This window comes from Colias philodice, chromosome 23 (genome assembly GCF_061535455.1).
Source record: "Colias philodice isolate Cphi_HAF_F1 chromosome 23, ilColPhil1 Martin Lab GWU primary, whole genome shotgun sequence".
Lineage (NCBI taxonomy): Eukaryota > Metazoa > Arthropoda > Insecta > Lepidoptera > Pieridae > Colias > Colias philodice.
Window position 1 is genome coordinate 6,962,339 of NC_143108.1, and position 20,309 is coordinate 6,982,647.

Below are 20,309 nucleotides of genomic sequence, written 5' to 3' on the forward strand. Positions count from 1 at the left end.
CTTTTTCAATAACCACGATATAATATATAAAAAAAGTGTGCGTGTACACACATAAGAAGTGAAACTTCTTTATGACCTTATTTTTCAAAAAATAATTTACTATGTGCAATATTACAGAAATACGTTAGTCTAACACGCGATTTCGACTTAGGCGGATTTTGATTGGACATAAAGAGTTTGAGGTTTATTCTTATAAATTTTGAATTCACAAAATCATAATTGAACACCTGACACCAATTAAGCAAACACAAACCTTACGCTCTCAGGTTAAAGGTTTACAATCCCTAAGGACGGCGGTCATTGCACCTGTGCGAGCAAGACACATTATTTTTACAAGGGAGTGACAGTGACAGGTAATAACAGGTTAATGTACGAAATTCTTCCTGCTCCGCGACCGGACTTTAACACAAATTTTCAATTTTCATAGGTGGCAACAATCTTTTTTATTTTAGAAGTTTGACTTTGAGTTTTGAAATTTGACTTTCAAACATCTTTCACTCAGCTTTCAAAACATACTCCGTACTCCGTAGTTCTACAACGCAGACATTCTACATTCAAAATCACATATAAAATATGGAACAATAGTTAAATACACAGATCTGGTGGTTAAATACAATAAAAAAAAAAGTTTTATCGTTAAAAAAATCACAAGCCAGATACAGAGATTTAATGGCCTTTCAAGGAAAACTAAATAAATAAAAGGATAACCTATCTATTATTGTTGATATTTTAAGATCAAAGATGAGATTAACAACCCGTTTGCTTTCTTCTCTGGTGCAAAAGAGACCATTCTATGTTACTACGCCGATATTTTATGTCAATGCTGGTGAGTTTTATTTTAAGCCTTAATATTATGTAAAATTAGATACAGCTGTTTAAATACTTCATTTTCTAACTGGTATGCCTGAAGTATAACATTTTTTTTTTTTCACCATAATATAACTATACTAATATTATAAAGCTGAAGAGTTTGTTTGTTTGAACGCGCTAATCTCGGGAACTACTGGTCCGATTTGTAAAATTCTTTCGTGTTAGATAGCTCATTTATTGAGGAAGGCTATAGGCTATATATCATCACGCTAAGACCAACAGGAGCGTAGCAATGCGGGTGAAACCGCGGGGAACAGCTAGTTACTTAATAAAGAGAAAAAATTCTATTATGTTCATAACATTGTCAACTCCATAATTTAATAAAAAGAAAAAATCTTGTATGTTAATTAAGTCAAAAGTAATGATAGTTAAGAAACATTTTAGCTACTACTGAGTTATTTTTTAAAGCAGACAATTTTATTAAATTAAGACTTAACTACTAATTTGTTTTAATTTTCAGCTCCTCACTTGGGCCATTTATACACAGCTGTAGTTGCAGATGCCATTCAGAGATTTGAGAAATTAACCAATCCAGATTGTAAAGTAATATTTAGTACAGGTTTGTATTTATTTTTTATAGTATAGATGTTTAATACAATTGCTTAATATAATCTATACTAATATTATAAAGCTGAATAGTTTGTTTGTTTGTTTGAACGCGCAAATCTGGGAACTACTGGTCCAATTTGAAAATTTCTTTCTGTGTTAGATAGTAATTGATGAACAGATGAATGATAATGGTTTATCTATTGATCCATTCATGAACTTGTTGAAAGTACCACAAAAAATTAAAAATCTATATATATAAAACTCAAAGGTGACTGATATAGTGATCTATCAACGCACAGCCCAAACCACTGGACGTATCGGGCTGAAATTTGGCATGCAGGTAGATGTTAGGACGTAGGCATCCGCTAAGAAAGGAATTCCCGAAATTCTTGCGGGAACGGGGAAAAACGGGGATGCATGTACAAAGTCGTGGGCGGAAGCCAGTTAAATATAATTCTCAGACCAATGTACCATAAAAAGTTAATATTCTGTAACAGGTACAGACGAGCATGGCACTAAAATCCAGCAAGCAGCAGCAAAAGCCAATCAATCCCCACCAGAGTACTGTAGTACTATATCTAAAGAATATCGAGATTTGTTCAAAGAATTCCATGTGGATTATACAGACTTTGTGCGAACTACTGAGGAGCGGCATTTGAAAGCTGTTACACATTTTTGGGTGAGATTTAATGTGAAAGAAATGTCCAAGTAGTTTATATAATGATAATTTCAAAATTATTCATTCAAATTGGTTTATATGTACAAGAAACTTTTAAATCAACATACACTATTTCTAAATTCTAATTGCTAAATTCTTGATACCAAAATAGTATTTGTATCTAAGGGCCGATTTTTCAATCCTTGGTTAAAATTTATCCATACAATAAAGTATTACACAAACATTTTAAAATGTCACCTGTAAACTGTCATATACAGACAATTAGAATACATTTTTGAAATGGTTGTTTAATATGTTATTCAATGAATACGTTTTAACCAAGGATTGAAAAATCAGCCCTTAATAATAAAAAACTAACCATATATCTTTACAGAAAGAACTAAAAGACCAAGACTACATATACAAAGCGAAATACTCCGGCTGGTACAGCGTCAACGATGAAGCGTTTGTGCCCGAAACTCACACGAGAGAAGAAGTCACTAACGACGGTAAGGTGAGCCGCAGAATGGATAATTATTTAGTTTTTTTTTTTTCGATTAAACCATTCTTATGGTTATGGATTTTCTAATTTTAAATATATTTAACACATTTATAAAAATGTGTTAATATCTGTGCTCAGTTGAATATTTCAATAGCTTCTATTATAAATGTTCAATTTTGTGAAGATGGATAGATGTTAAACCTATTATTTACGTAGTACGCCCAACATGCGTATGCTTTCATCCTGTGTCAACGGAGCGACAACGTCGCACGACGAACGCATCACGGCTGATGCGGCGTTGCCGCTCTGTACGACGAGCGGCTGATGCAACGTTGCCACTCTGCTTGACAAGCGACTTACGCGAGATTGCCGCTCCGAACGTCAAGCAGCAAACGCGACGTTGCCGCTCCGCACTACACACAGTGGAAACGACGTTGCCGCTCCTTGGTTACAGTTTTGATAGTCTCCACGCAAGATACAAGCCTGCAATCGTTGATTGAGGAAAGCGTGCACATGACGTGCGTGTTATGTTTACAATAGGGCTTCTTACACTTGTAATTCTGAATTTTGGCAGTGCTATAAAATCTAGATTTGTACATTTACAAATTTTTAAGACTATTGACTACCACCCAATCATTGCAGTTAGATTTTTTGTTTTAAATTATAAAATAACTAGCTTTCCGCCCGCGGTTTCGCCCGCGTTTTCAAAGAAAAACCCGCATAGTTCCCGGATTTCCGGGAGAAAACCAATCCTATGTGTTAATCTAAGTTACCCTGTATATGTGTGCTAAATTTCATTGCAATCGGTTCAGTAGTATTTGCGTGAAAGAGTAACAAACATACACACACACACACATCCATCCTCACATCCTTATAATATTAGTTGGATAGGATAGTATAGGATAGGATTAGTAGGATAGTTCATTATAAAATACATAATAATGGTACCTACTTACGATGTTTTTTATTTTTTTACAGGTCAGAGTGTCGATAGAATCAGGACACAAAGTGGAGTGGACTGAAGAGAGCAATTACATGTTTAGATTGAGTGCTTTCAAGACGCACCTTAAGAATTGGCTGAAAACAGGTTTAAATTTATTAGATATTTTTTATTGTTGATTTTCTTGGCTTGGTTAAAACTTAAAGCTCTAATCTTGGAAACTACTGATTAATATTAAATACTCTATTCTATTATTATAATTTTTTTCATATATTAAATAAATATCTTTTGTTACTACGGATGTTTAAAAAATGACAATATGAAATTGACCACATTTTAAGCAGAAATAATTTATCAATATTTTTTCTTTGCACTATGTAATGGGTTGGAATAAATAAAAAGTCTTTCATGAGATTCATATATTTTTAATGGCCTTATATCTATACTACTAATATTATAAAGCTGAAGAGTTTGTTTGTTTGTTCTCTCTTGAATCTCGGGAACTACTGGTCCGATTTAAAAAATTCTTTCGGTGTTAGAAAGCTCATTTATCGAGGAAGGTTATAGGCTATATATCATCACGCTACGACCAACAGGAGCGGAGCCACGGGGGTGAAACCGCGGGGAGCAGCTAGTCTTAACATAAAACTTTTCACCGCCAGATGGCGTAGTCCAACCTGTAAAATTCCACAAGCAACTCCAAGAGATGGTGGAAGACAATGTATACCTGCCAGATATCTCCGTCAGCAGACCTGCCTCCAGGGTACACTGGGCTATACGGGTATGAAGCTTTATATGAGATTTCTTTACAATAAAAATGTATAATTGAAGTTAAACTTCTTTATCGGGGTTGGAAAAAAATTTAGTGTAACATTTTTTCGTTACGCGTGACATTTTTCCGTTACGCGCCATCTTTTTCTTATCCCTACCACGCGTGATTCGACGTATTTCTGTAAAGTTGCATATATAGTAAATTATTTTTTGAAAAATAAGGTCATAAAGAAGTTTCACTTCTTGCGTGTGTACACTAGTACACGCACACATTTTTATTTTATTGAATTGGAATTGGAATTAATACTTTTGTTTTAACAAATTACCTAGAAAGTAAAAGATAACATAATGTTAATAGAACAGAAAATATTGTAAATATTAAATCGGTTAACTTTTGAAATGCTGAATCGTGAATTTTGACATTTGCATGACAAAATCTTGTTTTGGATAAGTAATGTATTATCAAAAAAAACGAAATTTTGAATTAAAATTTCGTTAGGCGCTAAATTTTACTCTCAACGCATCCAAAGAAGTGGCCCAAAGGTTGCGTCACGGAAATACCGTCGCATCATGGAGTAAGGCGATGATTTTGGTATCTTTGAACCTTTACAAAGAAGTTTCACTTCTGACACGTGTCCTCGGCGCACACGCTCCTTTTTATTACGTATTTATGTCTTATCCTATATATCTACACGTGTGGCACCCGCCCCAGATTGGCGTGAAGGACGCGGGTTCGAATCCCGCCTTGTGATCGATTTTTTTCTATTCTTTATAAATTTATATCTACAAGGAAAGGATTTTTAAAGTGAAAACTTCTTTAGCGGCGTTGGGTATAAAATCTTAAACTCGCGTCAGGACACGTGACCTGATCGAAAAAGCGTAGGACGGATACCATTCCAAAATATCAAACATGCTCAACGTTAATAATCAAGTTTTCACTTCTGCCGGCACTCCCCCAGTGCAACCCGTCTTTTTTATATTTTTTCAAGGTACCAGACGACGAAGAACAGAGTATATACGTGTGGCTAGACGCACTCGTGAACTACCTGACCGTCAGCGGGTACCCTGATGATGAGCTGGTGAAGAGTCGCGGCAGACCCTGGCCTGCTGATGTGCAGGTGGTTGGCAAGGATATCATGAAGTGAGTGAAGAAATTCTAAATATCTTATAACCTCGCTTTATAGTAGTTTGAGCGGAGCCAGGCTGCGTGGCTTGTCGTACTTACATATATTATAAATGCGAAAGTTTGTAATTGATGTATGTTTATTACTCTGTCACGCGAAAACCATTGAACGAATTGTCATGACAATAAGCTTTGTTATTCTGGTACATGAGCAAAATTACCATTCTACATGAGGATCTCATGTAATTTAGTTTATGTGGGATTGCACAAGCCATTAGTAGAAGATCCGAACCTAAGTCGACCTTCACTGGGGTGATAATAGAATGAGGCCAATTATATTATGATAAAATTAGTCTATTAAACAATGTATTAAAAACGGGTTTGCTGGAAAAATCCTGGATAGGATAATTTTAATTAATAATTGTTAAACTATTACCATGTCGGTTAAGGTCGACTTAGGTTCGGACTATATACATAGAAATACATGATTTTCTCTCTTGGAAAAACTCGTGGCTTTTATATATTTATATTTTAGTTTCGCTTTTCTCCCATTATTAATGGATTCCCTCTCAGATTCCACGGCATCTACTGGCCGGCATTCCTGATGGCAGCACGGCGTCATCCCCCCCGCCGGCTGCTCGTGCACTCCCATTGGACGGTGAACGGCGCCAAAATGTCCAAAAGCCTCGGCAACGTGGTGGACCCGAGGGGTGTGCCGGCTGTGCATGCGCTGAGATATCTGCTGTTGAGGGAAGCTACTATAGTGGATGATGCCAGTGAGTTTTTCATCATTTATTCATTATTACGGTTATTCATTCATTCGTACAGTCATTCATTCACACATTTGGTCTTTCTTTATGTACCTACTAGCTTTCCACCCGCGGCTTCCCCCGCAAGTCAAAGAAAAACCCGCATAGTTCCCGTTCCCGTGGGGTTTCCGGGATAAAACCTATCCTATGTCCCGGGGTAAAAAGTAGCCTATGTCCTTTCTCGGATATCAAAATATCTCTATATCAAATTTCATACAAATTGGTTCAGTAGTTAAGACAAGACAGAGTTACTTTCGCATTTATAATATTAGTATAGATTGAATAATTGATTGATTCAACAATTACTCGTTATTCTGCTACAATCATGCTTGTGCACCTTTTGGGCTACGCCCCCTGGGTGGAGCATAAGAGCGCGCGGGACGCTTCACAAAAATCCCCTCGCCACGCCACACAACTGAATAGATGACGGAAACTAACGGAGGTTCAATGAACTTTACTTATATTCTTATATTCGCGCGGTTAAAGCTGAGTAAAGCGATCCGGCAACGTCTTTTCGTTGCCGGGCCTATCGAACTAGAAAAATCGACCTTTGTTCCTTTGCACGAAGGTCGGTTTTTAATTGGTACAAATCTGGTTACAAAAAGTGAGCTTGTGACTAAATTATTTTATGGTGTAATTATTTTTTAATGTTAGAATTGTCGCTACCTACGTTACTAGCTTATTTGCAAATCTTTGTAATCAAATTTTATAGTTTTTATATTATTATCGGTTTTAAAAGATTTAAAAAACAGGTTTTTGTTTTTATATCATATTTATTGAAAAAAAAAAACAATAATAGACAAAAAAAATTATTATTTACAATTTTGATTATTTTTGAATAAATATATCCGACATTTTGATATACTTAACATCAGATATCTTCGAATGCTGGTTTTGTTACCATTTTATTGTTCCAATGTTTATCTTCTTGATACGACTTCTTCTCCTTGTTCCGTAAATAAATATGTCTCTTGCCCGTTACTTTGAGCTATCCTTGTACATTGAGGTGCTGAAACAACCATAATAAGTTATAATAGGAGAAAAATTAATTGATAATACCTCTTATAATACCACGATTATTATAAAGATACTGTCATCAAAACTAGAAAAAATTGCACAGCTGTGTACGTTCCTTTGTCGCTTTATTATTCTAGCCCGTAATAAACTCGATTGTCGGCGTCACACATAGCAAACTTTCTGAGAAAATCGTTCTTTTGTTTGCAAAATTTTACGGTTGACCGCAATTTTTATAACAAGTGCTTTCATAAAAATTAGTAAAAAATTTCGCAGCTGTGTCCGTTCGTTTATCGCTCTATTGTCCTAGCTCGTAAAAAAGTCAATTGTCGGCATCATAGTTCCATAACTACAAATTATTCAAATATTTTTTATATAAAATTTATAAGTAATTATGCTTATGTATAATATGCAAATAGTATTCATAAAAACAAATTAAAAAACTACTCATACATACATTCATTCGAATTGATATATGTATAAATAAATATCCTTCATCTAGTCCTGTCTAGATCTAATCCTTGTCTTGGGATTGCTCACATGTGTATAGAATTGTTAGTAGATCAGCAATAAGCCTAAAATAGCATGATATCTAATAAGTAAAAAAATTACAATTACCGGTGCAGTGAAAGACCTCAGACTATGGTTATAATACAATAAAAAAAAAAGTTATACGCAATAGGTTTGAAATAAAAATTGTTTCTGATCTCACTGGTTACTGGGAACCTACCCGTCAGTGATAACTTACACTAGTCTGAATTATTCCACTATCTTCAATCTTATGACTTATAAATAAATGACATAAGAATAAACTTACACAAAAAAAGTACTATGTGAAACTGTCTGAAGATCCACATCAGTTTCTGGTAATCATGGTTGGTCTAAAAGACCAACGTGTCTTTATTGCGTCCAGCGTCCTGGCTTGCAAGCTGCACATCGGATTTTTCGTGGTCGCGCTTCGCTATTAGAAATAAACATACATACACAAATAAGTAGTATATTTATTGGTAAATGAAATCTCAAAAAACAACTAAAACATTACCTATTTATACGAATAATAAAATTATAAATAAAAATAAAGACAGAGTGCATAAAATTATAAAATCTTGATTTATGCGTTGCTAAATTCAAACTTTGTAAACATATATGTACTAATACAAAAATCATAAATATGTACCTAGTAATCAAATTATAGGAAGATGAAATCTCAAAATATGACTAAAATAATATTACTTATTACAAATAAGATAACTATCAAATTTTCATTTATGCGTTTCTCAATTTAGACTTGTAAACATATACCTAGTAATCAACATATTGGAAGTTGAAATCTTTGGACTTGTGGCGACCGAAAGACATAATAAATATAAATAAGCATGATAAACATTAAACTTACCTATTTAGGTTCAATAACTGTAGTTTCTTCATCTGCCTTCGCAACATTTTCTTCCTAATGTTCTCACCATCAATGTTTTGGCCACCAAAATTTATCATGTTTATGAAAAATTTTAGTAACACTAACACTAAATCACGTATGCGAGTAGACAACGGCACCGCGCGAAAAAGTTGTACAGGACTGCTCTCTAAGATGCGTTGGCGTCGACTAACAGGAGGCGGAACGGCGGAAGCGACCGGCCTGCGCGCAATTTTTTGCTCATAGTTTATAAATATATTTTTTTTAAATTACTGATGTATTAATTGAAAAATCTAATCCCGCACGTCCCTAAAGAATTGAATGGAAGTGGATGTGGATAAAGTTTCATTGATATTACTTTACTATTGTCCAAATGAAATTGATTCTCCGTTTAATTTTTGGGCAACTTCACAACGTTTTTCTATCGAGGCAAATTTTGTCAATCGTGTTTCGGTTCCCAAACGCCACTAAACAAACTCTTCAATTAAATAAATCGATAAATAAAAAAAATCAAATTCAAAGTTTTTGAAGAAAAAAATTAATTCTCCGTGCGCTCGAAACGTCTGTTTTGGGTCTCATTTCGCCTTAAAAACCATTCTTAAATGTGTCAATTAAGTCGCAACTAGCGAAACAAAACTGATAAACTATTGTAATGTATAAGTATTTTTGACCCTCTCTTGATTCTATTATAATTTTCTGCCTTTTCTCAGATTACAGCGAAACAAAACTGATAAACACTGCGAACGCTGAACTCGCGGACACGCTGGGCAACCTGGTCAGCCGCAGCACCGGCTCAGCGCTGAACCCGCGCGCCGAGTTCCCAGCGCTGAGACCCGCGCTGCTGACAAAGTGTTGCCAGCTGCAGGCCACTGTGCTGCTGCTGCACCAGGTGCAAGTGTTGCCAGGTGAGTGCAGCTAATATTGCAAGCTTTTATTGCTATTATTGTAGATTATTTTTCCGACCCAAATATCGACCAATAGAATTGCACCATTCGACGTCACGTGGTACAACCTACATGGTATTATACTGATAATTTTTTGAAAATTTTCTCTGGTCGTTGACGTCAAACTGACAGGTTGAATTCAATTGTGAAATTATTGGCCGACATTTGGAACGGAAAAATAATCACTTATAATACAAGAGCTTCAAAATTATCGGGTATTTTCCGATAGGTTCGTTGCAAACAAATGAAGGAGTCAAGGTTAAAAAATCACGAGCGCGAAGCGCGAGTGATTTTTCCTGAAAAACTTGACGACTTTTTTTTTGCAGGGAACCTTGAGGGAAATGCCAGATCATTTTGAAGCTCGTGTGGTATTCGGGAGATTATTTTTCCGTCCCAAATGTCGGCCAATAATTTCACAATTGAATTGAACCTGTCAGTTTGACGTCAACGACCAGAGAAAATTTTCAAAAAATTATCAGTATAATACCATGTAGGTTGTACCACGTGACGTCGAATGGTGCAATTCTATTGGTCGATATTTGGGTCGGAAAAATAATCTCCCGAATACCACACGAGCTTCAAAATTATCTGGCATTTCCATGACATTAAAATAAATGTATTTTGTCTATTCGAGCGAGGTAGCCAATTTGCAGACTGCTACTCAGTTGCTACGCAAAGTTAAGTGTGAGGATTATGTTTATTATCATGTTTTAATTATCTTTTTAAACATAAACTGCAAAACTAGTTCTTTTGTGTCCTTTTATTAAATAATCTATGGTATGAAATAGTAGTAGTAGTGTACAGTAAATATTGATTTGCAGGAAGTTAATTTTGTCATAAACGGTAACCGCCTGTCATTTAATATTTTCGAATATCACGTGAAAAGCACCTAAATCTACTTAAATCCTAAACCTATACTAATATTATAAAGCTGAAGAGTTTGTTTGTTTGTTTGAACGCGCTAATCTCAGAAAATACTGGTCCGATTTGAAAAAAGATTTTGGTGTTAGATAACCCATTTATCGAGGGAGGCTATAAGGCTATATATCATTACGCTAAGACCAACAGGAGCGGAGCAACGCGGGTAAAACCGCGGAGCGCAGCTAGTAATTGATAATTCTAATTTATTTATTTTCTTTGTTCCAGAAATATGCCACAAGCACTACACAAACTATCAGTTCTACAAAGTGGTAGACGCGGTCATACGAGCTTTGCACTTGGCCAATCTATTCTTCGAAACTCTTAAACCGTGGGAACTAAAGAAAAAACCCGAATGTCAGAAAGAATTAGATGTAGTACTACACGTTACGTTGGAAACAATAAGAATCTGCTCAATAATATTACAGCCAATTATACCGGATATAAGTAAAAAGGTGCTCGATAAACTGCAAATTCCAGAATGTTCTAGAAATTGGAAAGATTGTGAAGTACCCTCGTGGAATATGGAAGACGCGATACATGAAACTAAGAAGATTCAGGGCGGGAAATTTGTTCTTTTCCCAAGAATTTATGTGGAAAAATCACAGAAGAGGAGTAGTGCTAAAACTGCGTAGTTTGATGTTTTAATGGGTCAATTTATTGTGTACTAGCTTTCCACCCGCGGCATCGCTCGCACTGTCAAAAAAAAAACCAGCATAGTTCCCGTTCCCATGGGATTTCCGGGATAAAACCTATCCTATGTCCTTTCTCGGGTATCAAAATATATCTATACCAAATTTCATGCAAATTGGTTCAGTAGTTAAGGCGTGATTGAGTAACAGTCAGACAGACAGAGTTACTTTCGCATTTATAATATTAGTATGGATTAATATAAATGTAATTAAATAATATCATTACATGTACATAGTTAAAACCTTGGTAGATTTTTATAGCCGACGTTCCAAAAAAGGGTTAACAATGTGTAGTGATTTTTAGTGACTTGGGGTTTAGATATGTATGTATACAGGGTGTCCCACTGTTCGTATACTAAGCTTATAGTTTTATATGCCGAAGCCTGCGCGAAGCTAGAGAAGAAAGCTTGAATTTTAAGGAAAAATTTAGCAAAAAAAAATTTGGCGTAATTTTGTTGTTTAAGTATTTTTTACGTGATCAGTGTATGCAAAACTTCAAGTCCTTTCGCGCTTAGTATACCAATAGTGGGACACCCTGTATACATGTATTTATGACTAAAAATTGTATAATACCCGTAGTTTCTCTTAGTTTGGGGCTAGGAATTAAATAAATTTAAATGGAAAATAATGTATATGATTGAAAATTACTTTAAATACAGTAATTTAAACTAGCTTTTGATCGCGTAGTCAAATATTAAAAGTTGTATGAATGACAGCTATCGAGATTTGTTGATTTCGCACGTGATGAAAATGAGCATCGTAATAGATTTTTCTATAGAAATGAGATATTTTAATGCGAAAAAGTAGCCTATATAGTAATCTGTAGCCTCATAACTATGTATCTCCAGACACAAAAATCATAGCGTAAAATCACTCCTTTGCTATGTGAAAGAAAGACAAACAAACAAACTCACTTTCGCATTTAATATATTACTAAGAATAATACTTTAAATCAATTGACTTTAATTCAATTTGATAAATAATCTAGCTGGTTAGATTAAAAAAAGCGATCACAAAAGATACAGGAAAATTAACGTTAAAATTTTATATATCAAAAATTATGTTTTAAATAGTTCCGCTATTCAAAGTTATGATTTTGATACTTACCCTTGGACGTTCATTAAAATAGTACTAAATTATAAACTAAATTAAAATATAAATTGTAAGTTTTGTAGAATGTAGATAAATATGTGCCTTAATTTAGTTACAATGTTTTGCCTATAACGAATTTTGTTTATATGTGTGTAAATTTTTTCTAAACGTACTTAACAAATTCTATTTAAAAGTGGTCAATATCTTATATCTAATTGGGTATTTAAATAAAACAATGCGTTATTTAATGAAAATTTTTATTAATTAAAAAAAACGGCGTGTGCACGATCATCAGATGTGAAACTTCTTTGGCAATATTCGAATATACCAAAATCGTCGCCTTACTCCATTATGTGACGGTATTGCCATGACGCGACCTTGAAATTTTACTCTCAACGCGCCTAAAGAAGTTTCACTTCAAAAATCATTGAAGAAGACGATATTCGATGTGTAAAAATTTTTTAAAGTTTTAAATGTATCAATAAATCTTATTATTAAATTTAAAAATAGATAGAAAACAATTTGTAAATAGTAGTTGTAGCTAGTCAACAAATGTGATTCTTTATGGACAGCCTGATTTAATGGAAGTCTTAAGAAAACCTTAAAAGAAGAGAAGTCTTAAAATACTTTGTTAAAATACTAAATTATTTTCATAAAGTCGAACCTAGGTTCCACACTGATTTTTTATGTGTATACCCAATATAAAATATCGTCAGCTTTGTATTCTTTGTAAATTATGAAAGGTTTTTGAAAAAAAAATATTGCCTAGTTTGACTATAGGAAGAATATATGCTTCATATTATTTCATATAACATGCGGTTCAAATTCATATATTTATAAGTTTTTAATATGGAAAAACACTAAAACTTCAATGTGTGTTTCGAAAAGCTATGTAAAGTAAATGAGGTGCATTTTTCTCAATAGTTGATAAGTAGTGTGTAGGAATGTTGATTTTGTTAAATTGATGCAAATAAAATGTTTGAATGAATTTGGTTTTTATTTTAAACCCTGTTTGCTACCCTATGTCATATTATGTTTGTTGTGATGAATTTTAAACAAGAAATTACACATTCTTAATTATTTCATACAAAACACGCTTAAACACATGAAATATGTCTGTGACGTAAACCTCTTTTATTTTGATAAATTTAGTTATGACAAACATATTAGGAAGGAGAAGAGAAGGAGAGCGCATAAATTTTAAATATAAATACATCAAAATCACAAAACTACAGTGAACTCACAGTACTAGTAAGAGAAAACATATAAATTAGTAAGAGAACGTGCCAAGTTTTGTCTTAGTTCATCAAACATGAATCTCAGTATATTATGTCATATTCGTAAATTCTAGTATCTACTTGGATAGGTAGGTATATCAATAAAAAGCCGAGCATTGAATGAATACTTTTATTAAAGAAATAAATAATTGTTAGGGAAATATCGTTTCGCCAGTTTTCAAATCGGCCTTTAGCGATTCCTTCCAACGACAAAGTTTTATTCTTTGACGATGCGTCGACAGGGAATAAAGCGGGAGCGCAGGATCAAGTTTATTTGTTCACTTTCTATTTTACATGTACACCAACAGAGTAGAAAAGTAGTCAATTATTTAATATAGAAAGTAAGTTGTAACGAGCAAATTTCGGACCCGGCCGCCCTTGGTTATCGTGAAATAGATTTGTTTTTTTTTAACACATTATTCGTTTAGGCATGGATCAATAAACTACGAGGACTGTGATTTTGAAATTAGTTCTAGTAAGGACACTAGATGGCGCTAAAAGGTATCAATATGGAAAATAAAATGTTTATGTTTTGAAATGGGTTTGCCGATTGTCAGATAAGCAAAATGTTCCAGCATATAAGTGAAAGGCAGATATGTTTCTAATAATACCTTACGTCTATAATTCGCTAATTTAAATCGTGCTAATTACACCTCTTACGACTCAAAAATAACGGATTTTAATGATTTTTGCTTTGGTGAATTTTTCAGCGCTTAGATTAAGGATGACTTATTATATTTAAATTTTTTACTTGTGTGTGGTGATTGAGCTGCATCATTATGATACCAGTTACCAGAAATAAAAGCCTGTCCTTTGTGTGACTGTTTACCAATTACTTTTGCACATCGCGTTATAAAATACGAATTATTCTGAATTTTTTGATTTGGATCTTCTAATGTGGGCTTTTTTGGCCATCGTTGAAAGTTTTTGAGTTACATGTATAACTTTCCTCTTTATATTTTTTAATATAAGTGTAGATATAGGATAATATTACATTTTAGTTAATCTTTGAAAACTATCGAGCATATGATTAAAATCAAATGGACAGACTGAAAAAAATAGGTACCATTTGGGGTGTGTAAAAAAATAAAACAAAATATAAATCGGAGTCAATTTATTTATGAATACGCTTATTAAATAATATTTGCATCAAAATACTGCAATAACGACTAACAGTATCAAGAAGCTAAGTTTACAATCCACTAACACGCTACTTGCTCTTGACAATCATCTTCCACAACTTAAAATAGACCTTTTTCCGAAAGCGTTCAAATAAATTCCTTATTCCCTTCAAAATAAGGTCTACATTACATGATAGAAGTGCCACAGCGTTCGTCGTCCTACACCAAAACCGGCCCTTATAAAGTACAAAATAATATCTTAATACATTTAGTCGAAATGCATTCGTGAGTATGACACAGGTATGACTACGTGCGTGTAACGGAACGTTATTTTTTATCTGTGCAAGAAAAAAATGGCCATAATAAATTCTTCAAAAGTACAAATGCTAATGAACGATTGGAAACAATACTCGTTATAAAATATCGTCCCGTTGCTCGCACGCGATATAACAAATAAATTCATACAAAAATTAGCGACGATTGCATTGTAAATGCTCAAAACCGGCGCGAACGAAACCCTTTGGCGCTGGTTACAAACAGACAACGAAACTTAAATTCAAAACCATAGACAATTCAAACATTTCCTTTCCGCGCTTTTGAACTGTCAACTGTCAAATACTTCATTTACGCAAAAAAAAATTATTGCTCTGTGTAACAATTTTTTTTTCCATTTCGCTGTCTGTGCTGCAAAAACTACGTATTAACGCGACATTTCTTTTTCTAAAACTTTGACACTTGACGCAACTGTAGAAGCGTAATATTATTCTTATTAAAAGAAACAAAAACTTGATAACATGATTATTACAAGCCCGAATTAGGAACGATGGCGGATTAGTCGATACAACACTAGTTGATAATATTCCATTACAAATTAACTAAATCTATGGTGGTTTGAGCTGTGGAATGGACAAGCAGTCGAACGGAGTGAACGCTCAGCCTTATTTGTGCGATATCAACTGAATAATATCCATTATTTATTATTTACCTGTGCGTTTGATAACGCTATAATAATCACTACATTATTAAAGAAAAATTAATTTATTACAGCTATAGAAGAACTTTGAATTACAGCCAATATTGATGTTTTCTTTTACTGGCAACTTTCTTAGTTTCAAAACTTTTTTCTTTGATCTTATAGCGTTATTAAACACAAATCCTATATACTGACCCTAATAATTTATTGAAAAGGACAACTGATAAACCATTAGGACCAGACGATAACATCCGTGAACTTTCAAACATTTTGAAACAATGTTTCGATGAATTTCCCTTAACATTACACAGACTTATAATATTATAGATTTCAATTAACACCTATAACATTACAAGGAATAAAACCTGTTCTTACAACAGCGAACGCCAAGACATTAGGCATTAAAAATCGTAAATACCATAAAAGTACACATACAAATGCGTAATACTTACACTAATACAATATTGAAGTTCGAACGACGATTTACAAAATGGCGCCAATGCATCGAATGCGTGAACCATTCAAATGAGGATACATTTATAATTCGACGTGTTTTTGAAATGAGAGTGTCTCTGAATAAAATAACCAAAAAAAAATCAATTTCCTCACAGATCAATGAATTTTTTTTAAACTTTTACAATTTAAACGTCAAAACTCAATAATCCGTAAGTAAAGATTATTTTTACAATGTCTATTATAAAATTGATAATCATAGTAATTTATCATGATAGGAAAAACCGGAAAACATCGTTCGGATTGTTTTATTATACAAAACTATACAAATATTAAAATTTTGGCATTTCGAAACACTCTCGGGCAGTCACAACTAGAATATAAAAAAGTGAATTACTAAATACTTCCACAGATAACAAATATACACACCAAATACTAAAAAAAACATTTACAGAACCAACCGTTTCGATTCTAAATTATTGCTTGATTCATACTATAAAAATTTGCTTTTTAAAAAATATAATTGCATTGTACTAGACTATTACGTCATTCTATATGATCCCGCGACCATAGACAGTACCATAGACTCTCGCGTTTGTAGTATATGCCTAATCTGTTGACAATGATATTATAAATAAAAAGGTGTAGACAGGTTACCACATTATTACATTATACATATATATTACATTCGATCTTCAAACACGGCACACTAACGCACACACGATTAGACATCAAAGTGAAATGGCATGATTCAATTATCGTGAGTGAAAAAGAGACAGATGTAGAATATGGCTAATTAGCCACATTTTGATTTGTCTACCTTTTTACTTATTATATCATTGATTGACGACCGTAGACTAAACCTTCTAGATTCAAAAAGCCATTTGCTACGTTTCCATACGCGCTAAATCCTAAAGACGTCGCTAATTTCATCTTTTACAAGCCATTAAACGCGGTTACTTTAAATTACTCGAACTTTTTGTACAATAATCGACTTTATTTACATGTGTTTACGGATTATGTAGGAACTTTCAGTTTTATTGGACAAGATACATTTATTTTCTTTTACAGGTACTTTTTTACCGATTAAGCTTCATTCATCAATTATTATTACATTATCTACGAATTTCCTTGTGGGCGACACCTATTTACTGAGGCCATACAAAAAAAAACTACGAAAAAAAAATATTTGGCAAGCACTACATTCCCGCTGCAAAATACGAAATACAGCCTACGACATACAACATCAAATTTCATCTTTATCGCCATATAAATAAAGTCGATTATCGCATCTCACTCCAGTCCCGAGCTCAACATTTCATGACATTCGCACAACCTCACATTCACGAAGCTTCTACGCTCGCATTTATTAAAAAAAATATATCATACGTTAAAAAATAAATAAATAATATCGATACGTCCAAATTTCATACGCAGTAGAATGTTTGAATTAAAGAAAAAAAATCTATCAAAAATCCAATTTTTTAGATATTCCTCAAAACTTTTTATATGCGAAGAAAATGGACTTACAAAAAATAGTTTGAAAATTATCAAAAAATGTAGCTTAAAAACTAAATTGTTCATGATTGTTCTGATTTATTACAATGCACATTAATATTATTGGATAAAAAAAATATACACTTCAATTAAATATTATTATAAAAATGAAAAAAATTGGACAAAAAAAATCATCTTAAAAATCGTTCAGTTGCCTAGTTTCTATTCTGTAACACAGATGTAGTTGTGATAAATATCTTAAAAAAATTATTTATTTAATAATCCAATAATATTAATGTATTTATTAACAATTATATACAATCGGCCTGAGCGAGAAATGCATTGGATCTCATGTTTATATTGAAAGGGTTGGAATATAGATAAGTTTTGTTTTGTACAATTAAAATCTTCTTAAAATTTTATAGATAAGCATATAATATACTAGAGGTCCGCCCCGGCTTCGCCCGTGGTACCTACATCAAGTTGGATCGAACTGCACATGGTGTGCGAATTTTATTATAATCGGTTAATTGGTTTAGGAGTCCATTGAGGACAAACATTGTGACACGGGATTTATATAATATATGTATTAAGATATATATTAATTTAAAATAATTAAACGTTCAATGGTAAAAAAATCGTCAAAATGTTCTTTTTTTTATTCAAACAGAAGCATTCTGTTCAAACATAGAACTGAATTATTTTTTAATCAATAGAGCCCCGAACGGCCCGATCGGTCCACGACACAATAGATTTTCTATTGTGTCTGTGATTCCGGGACCTGAGTTATTACAATGAAATACCATTTTTGTACACGTACATAATTAAAAAAAACTTATCTACATTCCTACCCATTTTTCACATAACATACTGTTTTCAAATCGATCTTCAAATATTTGCAGACGACTAAAAAAATGCCGCCAAAACCTATTCCACCATTGAAAAAAAAAAATTGTTCTATCTGTGCGTATTCCATACTGTTTCCTTTTTGACTAATCTTATATATAAAAATGAATCGCAAAATGTGTTGGTAAGCGCATAACTCGAGAACGGCTGAACCGATTTCGATAATTCTTTTTTTATTATATTCCTTGAAGTACGAGGATGGTTCTTATGTAGAGAAAACGTAAACATGTACCACGGGCGAAGCCGGGGCGGACCGCTAGTTATACAATATAAACAACCTATAATAACACCAAATCTCATTAACCTTTTGAATTATTATTTGTGCTATACTTTTGTAAAAATAATTGACACATTGTTTTATTTAAAAAAAATAAACGAAATGAAACAGATTAAAAAAAAATACTTTAAACACATACAGAGGTAACATTTGCTAGATAATTGTAACGCTTAATTAGATAGTAATAGTGGCGATTTTCACTTGTTCAGTTTGTATTACGTATAATGCTCTGTACGACTGTGACAAAAAACGGCTAGAGAAATGAAATTCTAATTTTAAATAACATTTTTTTTTAAATTTCGAACCTATATAAATTACTCCACAGAATACATATGAAAACTAACTGGAAATTTAGACGATTAATTTCTATAAATAAAGGAATAGCTCCTTTTAATGTCACAGTTCATACCGACAAATGTATTTTTACGCAAAATGAAAATGTGCGTTATTCTCCATCTGAAACAAAATAAATATAATAAATATAAATGTATTAAAAAAATAAGTTCAATCAAATTAGCACCTTATTTCGTGACACTATTGTTCAAAGTCTATTTGTATACGACGCTTATTTGTAAACTCTGCCTAATAAAACATGCAGGGGCAGAGTTTTTCTTCAGACACTTTTAGACTGTGATGGTTTGTTTGGATTTTCAAATCGAAACAGTTTTTCAAATAGGACCACTATAACATATATAATAGGCTTTATAATAGTAGTATAGATTAACTTTTAAATCGCGTTTAATATCCGTTAAAACTTCCAACTTGTAAACACAGTACAGATCGCGCGGCGAGTTTGGCTTTGACCGTTATTGCGCAGAAATCAGAAATTGGGTATCAACGGGCAATTAGCGGGGTGCGGGGCGGGGAAAAGTATTGTGTGCATGACAGTACCCATGCGCAGTAATCCCCTCCACCCGAAGGTCAAAGCCAAACTCTCGCCGCGCGATCTGTATGTATGTACGTGTGTATGTACGTATGTACGTGTGTATATGTACGTATGTACTCACGGGCGGCGGTCAGCTGTTAGCGGGCGGCGGCGAGGCGGGCTGCAGCAGGTGCGCCGGCACCGCCACCGGCCGCAAGCGGGCCGACACCTTCTTCTGGGGACACAGCACCTGGGGACAATTCAACAAATTAACCAAATTATACAAAAAAAACCGTGTGGCACTCGGGGACTGCCGCGATAAAGCTATTGCATGCTATTCCTACAAGCCACACCTCCGTGCCCGTCCCCGTCGGAGTGGGGAACTTGAGGTTTTTTCGTTACGGAATTTCTCGGTTCGGTCCCCGCGCTCAAGGCCCGCGATAGAAGCTATGCAATAGCACACCCCGGACACTCCATACAAAATTATCGTTTTGACAGTTACACTGTAGAGAATGCAAATTTGTGTGTTAACGCTTTAGGGTTCGCACATGAATTGTAACTAGCGTAAAGAAATTCGCGTTTTTCTGATGAAATAAACAGCACAATATCTAACCATTTTCTACGAAAAACGATATTCACAAATC

General features: G+C 33.7%; 2 protein-coding genes across 3 annotated transcripts in view; one reads left to right on the top strand and one right to left on the bottom strand.

The window, feature by feature from the left end:
- Window positions 1–526: 526 nt before the first annotated feature.
- On the top strand, window positions 527–13,284 carry MetRS-m (Methionyl-tRNA synthetase, mitochondrial). The gene is made up of 10 exons (XM_089709885.1): window positions 527–826; window positions 1,331–1,429; window positions 1,917–2,098; window positions 2,472–2,591; window positions 3,558–3,666; window positions 4,182–4,300; window positions 5,280–5,431; window positions 5,987–6,189; window positions 9,361–9,555; window positions 10,741–13,284. The coding sequence occupies exons 1-10, from the start codon at window positions 742–744 to the stop codon at window positions 11,145–11,147; spliced, it is 1,671 nt and encodes a 556-aa protein (XP_089566011.1). The 5' UTR covers window positions 527–741; the 3' UTR covers window positions 11,148–13,284.
- Window positions 13,285–18,785: 5,501 nt separating this feature from the next.
- Gprk2 (G protein-coupled receptor kinase 2) overlaps window positions 18,786–20,309 on the bottom strand; it is a 60,288-nt gene continuing 58,764 nt past the window's right edge. For both annotated transcript variants that reach the window (XM_089709877.1, XM_089709876.1), the window contains exons 13-14: window positions 19,808–19,915; window positions 18,786–19,256 (exon numbers count right to left, since the gene is read on the bottom strand). In XM_089709877.1, coding sequence (XP_089566003.1) covers window positions 19,817–19,915 — 99 coding nt within the window. In that variant the 3' untranslated portion in view covers window positions 18,786–19,256; window positions 19,808–19,816. The remainder of the gene's footprint in view (window positions 19,257–19,807; window positions 19,916–20,309) is intronic.

Coding starts and splice junctions, on each gene's coding strand:
- MetRS-m (XM_089709885.1), top strand. CDS start 742: ATGAGATTAACAACCCGTTTGCTTTCTTCTCTGGTGCAAAAGAGACCA. Junction 1,430..1,916: donor TAAAGTAATATTTAGTACAG/GTTTGTATTTAT, acceptor ATTCTGTAACAG/GTACAGACGAGCATGGCACT. Junction 6,190..9,360: donor TACTATAGTGGATGATGCCA/GTGAGTTTTTCA, acceptor GCCTTTTCTCAG/ATTACAGCGAAACAAAACTG.